The 16,193-nt window shown below is 38.8% G+C and overlaps 1 protein-coding gene across 1 annotated transcript in view; it reads right to left on the bottom strand.

Annotated features, from left to right (window-relative positions):
- Positions 1-385: 385 nt before the first annotated feature.
- Positions 386-16,193, bottom strand: part of TRIM66 (tripartite motif containing 66) — a 53,006-nt gene continuing 37,198 nt past the window's right edge. Inside the window, exons 12-21 of the mRNA XM_027884543.1 lie at positions 14,025-14,297; positions 13,583-13,811; positions 10,412-10,472; positions 9,523-9,697; positions 8,363-8,670; positions 6,790-6,913; positions 5,172-5,246; positions 3,861-4,013; positions 3,059-3,272; positions 386-2,742 (exon numbers count right to left, since the gene is read on the bottom strand). Coding sequence (XP_027740344.1) covers positions 2,633-2,742; positions 3,059-3,272; positions 3,861-4,013; positions 5,172-5,246; positions 6,790-6,913; positions 8,363-8,670; positions 9,523-9,697; positions 10,412-10,472; positions 13,583-13,811; positions 14,025-14,297 — 1,722 coding nt within the window. The 3' untranslated portion in view covers positions 386-2,632. The remainder of the gene's footprint in view (positions 2,743-3,058; positions 3,273-3,860; positions 4,014-5,171; positions 5,247-6,789; positions 6,914-8,362; positions 8,671-9,522; positions 9,698-10,411; positions 10,473-13,582; positions 13,812-14,024; positions 14,298-16,193) is intronic.

Below are 16,193 nucleotides of genomic sequence, written 5' to 3'. Positions count from 1 at the left end.
CAAAAATTTCAGATTGATTTGCAAAAATGCATTTCACATATTTTATTGTTCAGCAATGCACATAACACATATAAACATGCAGTCATTCATTAATCTGTATTGTTAAACACCTGTTTGTATTAACTGTAATGCCATTCTTCTGTCACGATGCTGGATGAAGTATGTCTTTGAAATTGTTTTTAGGGGAATGAAATTCAAATTTCTTATTTAACAGACCTATTACTGAATTAATCTCTTTTCCAACTACTTAAACACAGAAAGGATTTTCCCATTCTACATGTAACCCATTACACATAGCCCGTGGTTATATTTGCAGGACTTCTCTTTTGGGGCACATGTGCTGTTAGATTTTAGAAGAGAGACCCTTCCTTTCATAATGGCCAGTGCTGTTACCAGTTTGCAACAGGACTTTGACAGAGTAAACTCCCCAAGAATTTATGGGCACTGGTGGTATGGTGTCCAACAGTGGGAACACCACAAGTCAGCAATTTTAAGGCAACATCCAAGATGGATAAGGTTGTTCTTATGGCATGCACTATGTTGAGAAGTTGGTGACTCACAGAATTGTATTTGCAAGTCATATGTATGAGTTCAGGTTTTTTTCTGCTTATCAACATGACATGAAGTTTATAGGGTTGGTTTAAATTACTACGTCTTAGTGAAGCAATCCAAATCAAAGTTAGCCTTAGAGTGCTTAGATCATAGAGTCCTGCCAGCATACACACAGAGGATATCTTATATTTGGTGACAAACTCGTAAACTTCTATTTTTAAAGAAAACATAATATATCCTTATGAATTTTATTATAAACACATGTTCTCCAAAACTAATGGTAAGGTTAACAAACTTACAGCCTTTAAGAAACATAAGGAGGCTCTTGCTGATTCTGCTCTTCCAGGAAGAGAGGAAGTTGTCAATAGCCTCTCCCATTTCTACCACTAGATGAAAGCTAGATAGCAGATCATTTTTGCACTATTAATGGTAAAAAACAGATAGATCTTTGGTGGAGAACTGAGAAAAAGTGACACCTGTAGCACAGATAAGGGTGATTAATTCAGTGACAAACCTGCACTCATTTCCCTGTGCCAAGACACTGTTTTGAGAACAGGAGACAGAAAGCAAACATATAGGAATTCATATATAGAAAACGTAAAGGCTGTCTCTTCATCTCACAGTTTTCTAGTCAGTTTATAATATCCAGATTTTCATTTCTTCAAAGAAAAGAAAACATTGGCTCACTACCATTAACAACAAACAGCAAGTAACACAGAGTAGAATATAACATTCATGTCTTATTATTTCATATATAAACCTTTGCTTTAAAGTGTTATCTAAAATAACATACATGGTTAGCAGACCAAATAGCCCATATAAACTATGCTAAAAATATCATCTTTATTTATACGAACCTAATTAAAATGAACTTTAATTGCTTTTGAGATCTGCAACAACTTCCTCTCTCAGAGTTGGACCTCAGCCCAGATTAGGCGGAGTTTCAAGGAGGAAGATACCCCCCACACACATGAAGAAAGCATTGGCCATGCAAAAATGTGGCTCACCTGCTTCTGGAAGAGGTGGGAAGCAATTTGCAACCTTATCACTCTCTGTTCAGGTGTGATGTCATGTTACCTATCCCACCCTTAAGACTTTACAATTTCATGCAACCTTTCTTCAAGTGAACTCTAAATTTGCTCCTGGTGATGTTCTACCAACATATTGTGAAATTTAGCAAAAAAAACCCCAGTTTAGATGTTCCTTCATTCTGTTTGAGCTTCTACATATATACATTATCATCATCTTCTAGTACTGCCGGTTATCACAACTACAAGAAATAAGCAAAGAGAAAATCAGAAATATATGACATCATTTTATAGGCACTTCTATAACCATGTAATTCACTGCACAGTTAATTTACTGAATTCCAACATCTGCTTTATAGAAAAACAACTGGCTTGTGTTGTATAAAAATGCTACCTTCGAGACCCAGGAAATCCCACACTGCTTTACCAAGCATGAATTAGATTCCAGAAGAATCACGCCTTGCAAACAGAGAATCCAGTATGCACTCAGAAACAGCTCACACAGAGCCCTAGCATTAGCACTTATTAGCACTTGCTCTTTCATGATTTAATAAAAATGCTCTGCTTCAAAAGAAACAGTTAATCAGATAATCACATTATACTGTATATCGTAGGCTTTGAGCAGTCAAGCTCCCAGAAAAATCATTGAATAAGACAACAGGAGTACAGCCTTAATGACTACATGTATTTACTACGAAGCATGGCCAACATTCACACTGAGGTTGCAAGATTATTACATGGTTACCTGTGATCTATAAAATAGAGATGTCACATTGAGCAGATTATAAAACAGTACTGCAGTATTAGATATTATTTTTATGTTATTTTTATTATTATTCATCATTAACTATGACCAAAACATTAGTACTTCAGTGTAAACACTGTAAAACATGTACGTAATTTAACAGATTGAATATTGACAGGTTCAAACATTCTGGATCTGTTATCTATCCACAAGAACTAGAAATAAGGCATATGGTCAGCAGAATAGGAGAGTTTAAATAAACAACCCGAGCACTTTGCTTTCCTCCCACACACCTTAACTCTGTCAGTTATGCTGCTGGATTCCTCATAGCAAATCTCATCCCTTGAGGAGGTCGTACCTGAAGAAGGCTGTTAGCTGGCTGAAACATCATTCTTTTATTTTTTTTCACTTTCCTGTGTACAAAGGAAACAAACAGTGAATAGCTAAAGGGCTTGGTCTTTTTAAAAGTCTTGACAGAGTTTTCTGCTGGGAAGATAACTGTGTGGCCTGGGAGGCTTCATTTGTTCGTGATTGCACACTTATACACAGCTGACACTTTATTCCACTGAGAGCATCTTGACATAAAATTGTAGAACTGATCACATAACTGTGACAGAATCTTGACAGTTTTCCCACACAGCCCTGTCAAAACTTCCCATCAGTTGCTGTAAACAGAATTAGCAGGGTGGCCACTTAGCAAGCAAATGTTTTTGCTTTTGCAGTCTGACAGCATGGCGCCGTTTCCTTTTGGGCTGAATGCACTCCTGTCCATATGAGGGCCACTGAAAATCCTGGGGAGGCATTTTGCTGTTCTGACTCTCCACTTCTTCAGAATCAGAGTCGTCTTGTTGCATCAAAGGAAAACGCCTATCTGGATAAATCTCCTTCAGTTTGTCCTCAAAGAATTCATCTAGGCATCGTCCAGCCTCAGCAACCTCTGAATCTGGCTGTAAGAGAATCAATAACTGTTCAGTCTTACTGCACACAGAAATCATCAAGGATCAAAATTAAATAACTAACCTACCCTTTGTCTCGCTTTGTTTCTGTCTGTTACATCTCCATTAGTCTCCTGCACACTTTCTACAGCCCATTGGTCCCTCTGCATTTTCAGTGTAAGTAAAAACCAGATGCTGCTATTAAGGAACACGTTTCTGCACCTCTAATAAAAAGAGATGTGCAGTGAACTAGAAAGAACAGCAGTCATCATTGTTTAGGAATTTCTATGCACTTGATTTTCCCTAGCTATTTTGCTGGCTATGACTGGCTTCTCACAGCAAACTCAGCAACATTTCAAAGAGTTGTCCTCTAAGAAGTCTTTCCTTAATTTTAGATCCATATGTATCTCAAGTTCTCAGATACATATTTCACTTCATTTCTGTCATTAAAAAACACCCAACATAATTTGCAAATAATGAAACTGAATAATGCTTCTGTTTATCCCAATCCTATATCTGATTTCCAAAGAACCAGTGTGACAGCTTGAAAGAACCACCCTCTGCTTTGCATCCCCCCAGCCATGCATCCTAGAAACCTACATAATTGAACTTTGCGCAGTTCCAAAACATGAGACGCACATCAGTCACAAGCTCCTCAGGTGCAGCATAGTGGGATTTGTCCTTTTTCTGCAGCTTTTTTCGTATGGTTGACAAATCCATTGGCCTTTTGATGATCTGATAGTAATGCCGAGCCTGCAAGAAGAAAATGCAAGTATGTAACATTTTAAATTAATTTATTTGCTTTAATTAATTAATTTCTTCTCCAGTGACTTCTATCAAAGTCTGAACAAAAGTCATTGCAGAGGAGTCCTTGCATCAAGGAAGAGAGCTCTAGTCTTTTAGTGGTTACACTTGTCTACATCATCTTTCTGGGTGCTTTTCGGTTTTATTAAAAACACACTTGCTTGCAAGATTGAACTTGAAAATAGCACACTTCAGTGTTTACACTCAGTATTTACACTCTGCTATTTACACTCTGTAAAGTTTATCCCCAGATATAAATGTCATTGTTTAACCATAATCAATAATATATGCAACATTGACAATTACATAACATTTCCCCTAAGGAATTACAAAAAGAATGTGCTGAGATACTGGCAGCTGATAATGTGGGAAGTAGTCTGCCAAGAGTGACTAAAAACAAGATACTGTGCACTCTCAAAAGTTCAACAAGAGTCTTTTTCAATGGGCATTAGCTACCAGGATATCACATTCCTTAAATCTTTTTTGATCTAAACCTACTTGTTAGGTAATTTGTTTCCTAAGTTCATTGCAAGCTTTATTAGGTGGAATGGGTTTTTCATCATTATTTGAACTATTCCTTCACATAAAACATTTATTTTTCCCTTCCCCAATCTGTTTCTCATTGTATTCTATTGTTACAACACTGGGAATCTCCATCTGCCTTCAAACAGTTAATATTGCAAATGTTGAGTACATGGATGAAACAATAGCTTCTATATCTTCCCCTGCACACAGTCACATTTCTGGTGTTGTCCACAGAGAGGGTAAAGAGGGAGTCCGGGATTATTTCTAAAGCAGGCCTCTCTTAGGGCAGCACAACATTTTCCATGTACATGCAAAGTCAATTTTTTTAATCACTGGAGCCTATCATATACCTTTAGTATTCTACCAGCATCTTAAATTGGCACCCAAAGCTGGCCACCATTTACTTGCCTCCAACCTGACATGTTCAAAGCCCTTGCAAGAGGAAAACTTCCACCCTTCCCTAGGAAGAAATACTGTCCAGAAAACCTCATGAATATCTTTTAAGAAGATAAAGGAGACAATCACAAGGTGTGCCAGAGTATCCTTTGGATTCCCTCTGACCCATGCACATGCAGTACTTACCAGGGGACTGACAGGTTCATGGAATGGGAGGCTCATACTACTGCAGAACAGGGAAAGCACCAGCTTCTCACACTTCTGTAGGAGACAGATTTGAAATACGTTTTAATTCAAAAGAGGTGAATTTCATTCTTGTCCTCAGTTAATCAATCATACTAACAACAATAGAATTCTCATGTAGACTGTGCATTTCTGATGCAAAGTGGCACACTTTACCCTAGCCAGGGGGATGTCTTGCCTCATAGCATTTTTATAGCTTTGAAAATAAGAATAGTCAAGAAATGCAGGAAAAGAAACTTTGTTAAAAAACTTTATATGTGCTTATCTTTCCTGGAAACCCTTGGGAATTAATCATTATTACTATTTCCTGTCTGCACTCCAGATCTATTTCTTGGCTCTTGACTAAAAGAACAGCAGCAACAGTGAGGAAACAGTCAAATGGGAAATGTTTCACACTGTTCATATCCATTCATACAAATGCATGCAAGTTATGTAGTTGGTAGTACTGTATGAAAATTGTTCTGTTAATCGTTGTTAACTTGTAAAATACTTAAAATAGTATTTGGCTTTTTCACTAGCACAAAAAGAATGCACTATAAAAACATCATAAGCCATATGTGCTCACAAACAATGGAATTTTAATTCATCTCAATTCTCTAAATGAAACTTCTCTACTCAAGACACAGATCCCGACAATTTCTGTCCAGCTGTACCAAATCCAGTGAGAAAAGGGGATCACATCAGTGTAAAAAGTTAGGTCCAGCTCTGCATGGACAAAGTATCTCAGGTCTTGAAAAAGCATGGATAAATTGAGCAATGCTTGGCTGTGCTCATAGGCCTTGCCAAGGGGCCCCAGTGCTCTGAGAATCATTGCTGTTGTCTTTATGACTGATGCCCAGATTAGACCAGTGCCTTAAACTAGGCTTCGTTTGCACAGGGCCAGCTCAACACCTGCACTCAGCTGTGTGGACTCAGCCTCTCTGTCCAGGTGTCAACAATACACACAGGACATCTATTCGGAAACTTGTGCCTTCCAAGTACCAAGTGGACTTCAAGAAAAGGCACTCTTTTCTTTTTCATAGAGGAAACTGGTAATGGGTATGTAAAGCTTTCATCTAGGCTGAATCAACAGCCTAAACATCATCTTCAAGGGAACTAATAGTACACATATGATTGTATGATGATTTCATTCCAACTGAAAATCAAAAAGGATCTACATCAAAAAAATGTCACTGCACTGGCCCAATTAGATGTCTGATGTCTGAGAAGTGCCAAGTCTTAAAGGAAAAAGATTCAGTGTCAGAAAACCAGGGAAAAAAATGACTCAGGGAAGCTTGCTGTGATGCTGAATGGGACTTCCCTGTTCAAAATGGAAAAGAATTCAAGATCTGCCTGTTTCATCTTTCTGTAACATGACATTCATTTTAAAATTGAACAGAAATATCTAGAAAGAAGAAAATTATATAACTGAATAGTAACAATGCTTTTGTTCTATTTACTACTGTCTGTAACACTTGAGTAGCAACCAAGTCAAAACCAGCATCTTTCCAAAGAAAAGGCAAAGCCTCATGCTGAGATCATATGGCCTTTTCTAAACGGTACAACATACAGTTATTCCCACCTTCTGGTCACAGTCATCAAGGCCATATTGTACATTATAGCTGTGGCTGTAGCGTGTGTTTTCACAGTCATATTCTACCTCGGGCTTCACTGGATTACGGCAAAGGGTGCACACCCACTCTCCCCTGCAAAACAATAAACCAAAAACATGCTGATTTTTTCCCCCAACCTTGTCAAACAACAAATCTCCTAAATCACTGTATTTGGAGGGTCTCATTCTTAACTAGTATTGCAATAGCAGGCAATCTGAAGCTCATTGTACTAGATGTTCTTCAGTGGATTTGAATCCAATTAGAAGTGTAGCAACTTCAGGTTCTATTCACTGCACTTTTTCTGTCACAAGGGAAAAGAAAAAAGACAAAACTTTAAGTGTTTCAAATCATGTACCAGCAGTGTATGCAGCTGCATTGATCCAAGTGCTGCTTTAAAAAAAACATTGAGGAAAAACAGGCAATAGTTGGGTCATAAAACAAACCCAGATCGATTTGATAATTGATGTTTTTATCTAAGAAATCAACATTATCAGAAAAGGTCACAATGTGTTCTAGTACTTGGGTTCCCAAACCAAATAGACATAGTTCTGCAAGGGCATGTGTGTCCTTTCTAGTAGATCCATTCCCAAAAATCTCTTGAAGAATTTCATGAAGGCAGTGACACAAATTCTGCAACATCAGTGTCTGAATAACTACAGATGAAGATATATTAAGGAACTGTGAATACAGAATTTTAGTTAAGGGAATTAATTTGCTTCATTAGAATTTAACTTTGCATAGGAAGTTGATTTTAACAGGAAAACGTGATTTTCACTTTGTTTTGAAACTAGAGGAGTTGAAAAGTCCTGGTTTTTTGAACAGAAAGAACAAGCCACAATCTCCAAACTAGTATCTTGCAACGTATTTTTCTCAGCTGAGACAGTTATTTGGGCTCGGTACAAATGAAGTAGTAGCCTTTGGTCCCACTTATTAATGATTTATAAGAGAATTCAGAATTGTACACCACCAGTAATGCACATTATTCAGCCTAGCTTTTAAAGTCTGAGGTTTTGTATGTGGACATATATCTATTTCTGGCTCACTATACACAGTTCATCTGTGACAATTTGCTAGACAACATATCTTAGGGAAACCAATGCCCTAACCCTTTCTAACGTAAGCCCTGATAATCCTAAATTTCCCATAAAGTTGGCTAAAAACGGAACAGAAATTCACTGATTGCCTTTTTGTGGGGCTAGTCTCTGTTTTTGCAGAGAATAGCTGCTGTCTGCACCTCAGATGTTACACGAGAGTTAGGATTTTGTTTTTTCTCCAGTGAGTCACATGAAAGTCTCAGATCTGTCACCTCCTTTGTTGTACTGACCAGCTAACTGCAGAAAGGGCACACACGGCTGGAAATAATTCTTGTTCATAATTTATCTAGTTCCTAGTGTGTAAGACAATTCTTCCCTTTGCAAGAAAAGCATCAAAAAAGGCAAGTAAGAGATGCAGTATAAAGCTGACACGTACATCTCTGAGGATATATTCTGCCCCAAGGCACTGAGTAGGAACACACATTAGTGAAATGTCATACATACTCACACTGGAAAGCTGAGCAGGGCTGGAACATGGCAGGAGAGATGGAAGACCTTGGGGCAGTGATCACAGCACAACAGTTCTCCTCCATTAAGACACACAGCACAGAAATCCTCATTTTCAATTGGACTGACTTCCTGAGTAACTGGAGATTTTTTCATGCTGGAGACGCCATTGCTGAGCTTCTGATCAACAGACAGTGTATCTACAGGGGGAGATTGTATCTGTCCTGCAGCCTGGGATGTGACAAATTTTCTGTCCTCTGAGTTCTTCTCTTTGGACTGCAGTCCTTCAGGTGGACTATCTTTATTTATCTTGAAGGAAGAAAATTCTGGGATCACACAATCGTTTTTTTCATATATCAGCATACAACAGCAGTGGTTATCTGCAGACAAAGTGATTTCTCTGCAGTGAATTCTACTGGAGAGGGCACTGGGTGGTTCAGCAGGCCCATGCTCAGCTCGGCATCTGCCACTGGCTGGCTGGGTCACCTTGGTCAAGTTATTCCCTCCACACACCACAGTGTAATAGCACTGTGAGAGCTGCACAGATTCCATACCACGGGTGATAGAAACAGGATACTCTGCAATGGTGTTTGCAAATTTTGCAGTGAAGAGCCCAAAAAACCCCCCAAAAAGAAAAAAAAAAAACAAACAACAACCAAACAGAAAAACAAACAAACAAAACCACTAAAAACAAAACAACAAAAACAGTATAGGGTTTTGTTCCCACCAGAATGTCCTATTTCCTTCCGTGGAGCAAAGCTCATGCTCAAGACTCCAGTGAAGCAACTGAATAAAAAACTTTTAAAAATCTATTACACTCTGATTTCTGGAATTAGTTCCTATAACTCAAATATACATTCAGGTCAGTTTTAAGCTATTTACCCTATATTTGTAACCAGACAGGTGAGCCAAGCTGTTTGCTAGGGTACAAAAACACTACAGCTGTCCAATCCCAGAGACAGCCTCCTCAGAAATGGAAGTATCAGGGGGCTACACAGCAAACTAAAAGCTGCATTGCCTATTACCTCAACACATCAAAGTATCCCAGGGTGAAACAAATCAACAAACTCGTTTATTGTATAATGAATCTCAGAACTGTGGGTCCAAACCAGTAGGATAAAGGGGAGAAGGCAAGTCAAACCTCCAGGAAATTCCACTCACCTTTATAGACATACTTGAAGACCGGGTCCCACATTCAATTACCAGGAGGAAATTGCCCTCCTGCTCATTGTCCTGTGGCTGGAGCTTAAACACCGGCAGCTCCCCCACTTCCGACGCACATATTTTCAAACGTTCCAGTCGCACAAAGGGAATCTTCTGCTCCTTAGGGCCAGCTCTGCAGTCAAAAGGACACAGGGCTGAATTCAGACACATTCCACAAAAGTTTCAATATTTTTCGTGCACTATTATTTGGGCTCCCTTTCCCTTTGCAACTGTGACTCTGCTGGCTCAGTGCTGAAAATCTGGACATTTTTTAACAAGACAATTCTTTACGAAATGAGAATTCGATCACTTTAAATTAATCATATGTGTACATGCATTACTAACTTCTGTGCTAACCCTTTGCTCTGCTCCGTATATTTTTGTTTTAACTATCCAAATCTATGTCATGTTTGATACTTCTTAAGTGCAACGCTTCAAGCAGGAACACAGCATATCATCAAGTTTACTTGAACATATTATCACAGCAGTAGCTGAAAACAAAATTTTATAAAGTTGTTGAGATAATATTAATCTAGTTCGCATGATATCTTTTAGTTTTAATTTAGGCTTAACAGTTTTGAATTGTTCAAGTGAGATAAGTTTGTAAGTATTTATTCATTCTAGAAAATTACACAGAATAACAGAAATATGAATGAATGAATTCACCACTTTTTTGTGGTTGTTGTTTTCAAGTTTAAGAGAGCAATTTACAACTTTCAGAACTATTATCTATAAGGAATCTAGTACTCTTTTTAAGTTCTCCATTATCATTAAGTATGACAAATTTTCAAAATACGTGCATAAAATTTCATGGCCAGTGATTTTGTATAAAAAAAGACTCCTCTACCTGACATTCTGATTGCTTTTCATATCCATTTCAAAATGTTCCTTTTCCCAGTCATTGGAATCTGGAACAGAAGATAAGAAAATGAATAAAATATTTATAATATCACAGGCAGATTAGGGTAGAAAGTACTTCAATATTCATGTACTTCTGTCTGGTGTTTAATATGATATCATAAGTGAATTATGGAATCGTTTCATCTATATGTATAGAAAATGTGTATGCTATTTTCTCTTCTGGTACAGAGCCTTTGTATTTTTTTTTTTTTGCTTTTAACCACAGTTTCTGTTCTAAATATGAGGAGCCTTTACAAAATATTTTGCCACAATGGTTTCATTCCCAGAGAATTATATATGTACACACCCATGCCACATTCATCCATATACATGGAACAACATAAATAATCCTCTTTGCTGTACAGCCTTTACTTGAGAAAAACAGACCTACTGAGGTCTGAACCTCTGAGGCTCAGGAAGTCTCTGTAGTCTCCAGCCCCATGCTACGAAGCTTCTGGCTAATTCTTGAAAACAGGAAGAAAATTGTGCCTCCCATCTGCCACTGAGGGACAAAAGTTACACTATAATTCCTCTCTATCCAATGTCTGTATCATATAAACACATGGACTCAAAACTATCTGTTATATAAGCATACAAGTAGCTGTAGCTCTTGACTAACAGTAGACACAAGAGTAATAAAACAACTTCAGGGAGATGGGACAGGGTAGAGACAAATGCCCCAGTGGATGTCCTCATAGACCAATCCACTGACAAATTTCATAGCAATGCCTTCCTATGCTAGGAATTGGTTTGACATAGTCAATACTAACAGGAAACAAAACTAATATCATAGTTGTCTGGAGACAAGTGAGGGCCAGGAAAACATGCCTTTTAAAAGAAAAATCTAGCTTGGGTCACTGGTACCTAACCCATGGCTTGAATGCAATGTGTCTCTAAGGATAGTTTGTTGTTTCCATGAAATGCAATACAAGACTGACAAGGAAAGGTGCATTTCACATCACACCCAAGGCATTATTCACTTGTGATTGTTGCTCAGGTGAAGGACACGGACAGAATTACCAAAGGGTGACTGCACACTGAGGTAGGGTCAGCTCTTGTAGCACATTGCCAAACCAGAGGATGTTCCAGTGATGCTGGGTTCCTATATTAACCAATATTTCCATCAGCAACTTGGCCCATAAAATAATATAAAATTTGTGGGAAACTAAAGGAGTTGCAAACACTCTGGAGAATATTTACAGTTAAAAATAGACCTTAGTACATCATAGAAAGAAAATCTCCTAAATCAGTAAGATTGAATTAACTGTATTATGCTTATAAAGGATCAGATTAATGTAAACACAAAGGAAAATAACTGACTTGGGAACTGCTCTGTAGAAGGAACTAAGAGTTAATGTGGACTTCTTACTACATGCAAGTCAACCATCTAATGCTGCTGGCTGCAAAAGAGAGGAATACCATCTTGCAGCTTATTACCAGCAGCAAGGAATGTAAAACACAAGAAGCTGATACTCTGGCTCTGCATGGCACCCCAGAGGCCTCAGCTGCAGCACTGCCTTTGGCTGTGGGCAGCACTCCTTAATTGCAGAGAACCCAAAATAGCACAGCAGGAATTATGTGGTTTAGAAAAAAATCAAACTCCTGACCCATGAGGAGAGACTGAAACCATCAGAATTGTTTAGTCTAGGAAAGAGAAGGGGAGGGGACGGTGTTTATGCAAGCCACGATAAGAAGAGAAGTGGCTCTAAGAGGGAAAATGATGAAATTATGTACAATTTTCACCACATCCCTTGTGGCTAGGACAAGAAGTATTTTGTTTTAAATTAGGCTGAAATGTTTAGGTTAGGTTTGATATTAGAAAAGGATGAGTCATTGGAGATATACACCAGAAGGAATGGGGTTTGGCAGCACAGCACCACTGAAGCCAGAAAGTCCCACTGAGAGCCACCAGCAGAGATAACGCTGCCTTTGCAACAGAATTCCTCTCTCCCACTGCATATGGTGACTGTATCTCCTCAGGTCTCCCCTCAGCGCACACCATTAAACAGGTACAGCACGATGGGAATTGCTCCCTCCAGATCCTTCCTTGTGAAGAGGGAGTAGCACTGAATTCAACACGCTAGGCTTTCCATCCTATTGCCCAACAGGGCCTGTGCTTTGTATGGAGCAAATTTGTAGCATCTGTTATAGACGGTAAGATTCGGTACACTGGGGCTGCTTTCAGGGTGTACTGTCACACAACCCAAACCAGATATTACAAAGGTGCTCCTCTCGTAGACACTTCAGCCTGACTGAGGCACAGCTTTTTGGGGGTGCACTTGATTCTTACAACTCACACGAATAACTGCGGCATAATTGTAACACTTTGGCATAGGGCAGAGAAGAGAAGACAAATACATTTCCTTGGCTCACTGAGCTAGGCCTCCTTTGTACTAATTAGAATCCTCTGAATAAAAGTACAGCACAGAGATAGAAATATTAATTCATCTTTTATAGAGAAAAGCAGCCAAATGTTGGCATAAGTCACGGGATAACAGCTTGATCCTGCAATCCCTTGCTTGCATGAGTAGTCCCATTGACTTTCAGAGTTTGCAGGAATGAGGCTTTACAGTGCAGCACAACGATGATGGCAATTTGCCCACAAAAAGAGTAAAGTCAAGTCTAATTCTCCATTAAGGCTGAAGAAATAGGTCTTGGCTGAAGGGAATGTTCCACAACAGACAGAGCCAAGCAAAAGCACATACTGTGCAATGTATTAACAAAAATTTGGTATGCTACTGACGTGAAGGTCTTAGCAGAAGGCACATTACATTTGGGAAGTAATTTTTTTTTTTTTTAATTGAATTTGGACCCTTCAAACCAGCTCTTCAATAGTCATAACTGCAGGTCTCATTAACAGGAGTGCTTCTAAGAGAACTAATACTCCAGGTACTTCACACAGATGCACTCGTTTCTCATTTACAGATGAAGGATGTTACAAATACAAAGCATATCATTTCCATGTTTTTTTCCTCCACCACGTGAGATCAAACATGTTTCCACTGGATTAAGCACTCTGATAATATTTGAAGCTTGCTAGAAAGAAAATTTGCTTGCAATGCACAGTGCTAAGAAAGACCAAACGAAAAAACAAATGAAATAATTGAAAGCCTTGTACCTTCTTCGCTTCTAAGTTGTCTCATTCTGGCATTCACAGGCAGGAAAACAGTGTTGCCGAGCAGTTCAGAAGGAGAAGTGCAATGTTGAGATTTTTTGATTGAAAGATTAATAGGTTCTTCCATCACTTTTTGCATAGAAAGAGTTAATTCATTAACTACATCTTGCCCAGCAGTAGCCAAGCTGTTTTCCAGAAGACAATCTACAGTACTGAAGTCTTCATTTTCCAGCTTCGGGGGGCAGGGGGGTGAGAAAAAAAACACCAAATTTTATTATTAGTTTTCTTTCCATTTTAAGAAAATATTTTTTAATCAGTCTTCAAATACCAGATAAGGAAAACTTTACTTACTGAAAAGGCTACCTTTGACTGGTTGACTAACAGTAAAGTGTGTTGTAAATGAAAGTGGATTCCCTCTCAGTAGAGGAGTTTGAGCCATTCCTACCTTGCATTTGGTGCTGCCCTGGAGTGCATCACCTGGTGAGAAGCCAGCTGGATTCCCAGGGCTCAGGTCATTTGGAGCCCTGCCCAAAGCCAGGCTGTAGCTGGGCACTGACTCTGGCGGAGCATCACAGTCACAAAGGGCATTTGGGGACGAGCCAAGTGTTACAGCAGCTGCACCTTTCATCTGTGGATCAGCAGAGCTAGAAAACCTTGTTGGAGGTAGTTCCATTTCCAAACCGTTTGAAAAGCCCACAGTGCTTAAGGATGTTGAATGCTGGGAAAAGCAAATAGGAAAAAAAATCCCGATATATTAATGATCTTTTCAGCATCGAAACGCTACTTTGCTGTCTGTAATAGATGAGATATTCTGTTTCAGCTAGACATAATCAAACAGTTGTGTTATGAGGGCTCCAAGAACCTATTGTAATCCCATACTATCCCCAAAAGTTTTAGATTTTCTACCATTGAAACCGAAAACTGGAAAGGGAGACAAATGGGTTACTCTTCTGTGATTTACAAAAAGTGTCTTCCTTAGATCAGTCCAAGGGATCCTGATTTTTAATTCCTACAATGACTGGGAAATCTAAGCGTGTAGAATCCTGTACCAAATCGAACCTTGATACAAACACTGCTAGCTTCCACTAAGTTATTCCAGAAGAAATAAGATTCAAATCAGAAATTTTATCTTTTTATCAAAAAACTTGAAATCACTTTATTCAGAAAGAAGATTCAGAAGAAATAAGATCCAAATCTGATTTAAGCAGAGGAAGCTATTGTTCCTTTTAACGATTCTGAAAACTTTATGCTACTTAGTGAGTCTGTCCCATTAGAACCAGAGGCATTTCCTCTTTAAATATTACAGTGTAAATCCAGAAACACCCAATCTGCACTAATGAGGAAAGGATGTAGATATCTACTTTTCAAAGAAGTCTCAATATGCATTTTCTACTGCCTCATGATTTATCAAATCCACAGAGACAGTGTTATGCAAACCAAAGCAAATCCACCCATCTAGGTGACTTCCTTAAGCTGCCTTACATCCAGGAATGTGTGACTGTATTGCAAACAGGACTCTTGCAGCATCCATATGCAGTAAATATAAGCAGTTTTAAGAAGTATGCAGATCTGTGTCACCTGAATATGCAATTTTTCCTTTATTTCATCATAGTTCATTGCTGTTCCACCCTTGATAATTGACTGAATATATCTTCATTTGACTACAATACAGTAAGTAGCATTCACTGTAATATAAATCAAGACAATAGAAATGTGTTGATTGCATCTGAAGTAGAGTTTCATTGTTGCACTTATTTTTCTGCTAGAGGTCTGCAACTTAGAAGTGAATCTGAGACAGGACCCGTTTCCTAGATTTGATTAGTATTTTTCTCAAATTGAACACCATTTTGGATTTTGATACCTTTGTCCATCTTACTCCACAGTGGTAAAGACAGCAGACTAGACTGAGCTGTCAGCTGTGCCTGTGTAAACCCTAAGCGATGTCAAAGTCAGTTTTGAATCCCTCTGCTTGCAATGCACATCAGCCATGTGCTAAGAGGACACTCTGCCCACACACACCAATTTCTACCTAAGGATGTAATTCAGTCTCCTTTTGGTCAATTTGCAGTAGATGCCACAGCTTTGCCTGAAGAGTGACCACTTAATTCAATGAGACAAAATAGCCTGCATTTGAGACAGGAAGAGGTTAGCTCTTCTGCAGTGCTAGGGAAGGTTTGTGTCATTCTACCATGCAGTGTTTCAGTGAGTTTGCTTTAAACAGTCCCTCCATGCAGAAGGCATCCCAAAGAGTACTAGATTTCTGCAGCTAGGGCATTGGTTATTTTCCTCCTCTTGAGTCAAATGAACACCCCTGAATTTATGCTGCCTGAGCTATGATAACTCTTTGGAAGCAGCTGGAACTAGTCACAGTTTGAGCTGAAAACTAGAATACCTCAATTGAGGAAATGCCTTGGTGGAGGCACAATTTGACATATATTCTGTCTGACAGAGCATTCCTAAGAATAATGAGGTTTCAACCCGAATTTATATATGTAGGTCACAAAGGAATCCAACTTTCATGGCCACACCTCCTAAAGAAGTCCACAAAGATCAAAAGTGTTTATTTGATGTCATAGTTTGCTTGTGAGAGGTTCCTGCACATGCATTGACAAAT

The sequence above is a fragment of the Empidonax traillii genome, unplaced genomic scaffold, assembly GCF_003031625.1.
Source record: "Empidonax traillii isolate 1590-97213 ecotype Southwest subspecies unplaced genomic scaffold, ASM303162v1 scaffold148:size1803964, whole genome shotgun sequence".
Classification (NCBI taxonomy): domain Eukaryota; kingdom Metazoa; phylum Chordata; class Aves; order Passeriformes; family Tyrannidae; genus Empidonax; species Empidonax traillii.
The sequence above is the reverse complement of the archived record's forward strand: the minus strand, read 5'-3'. Positions and strand labels throughout refer to the sequence as shown.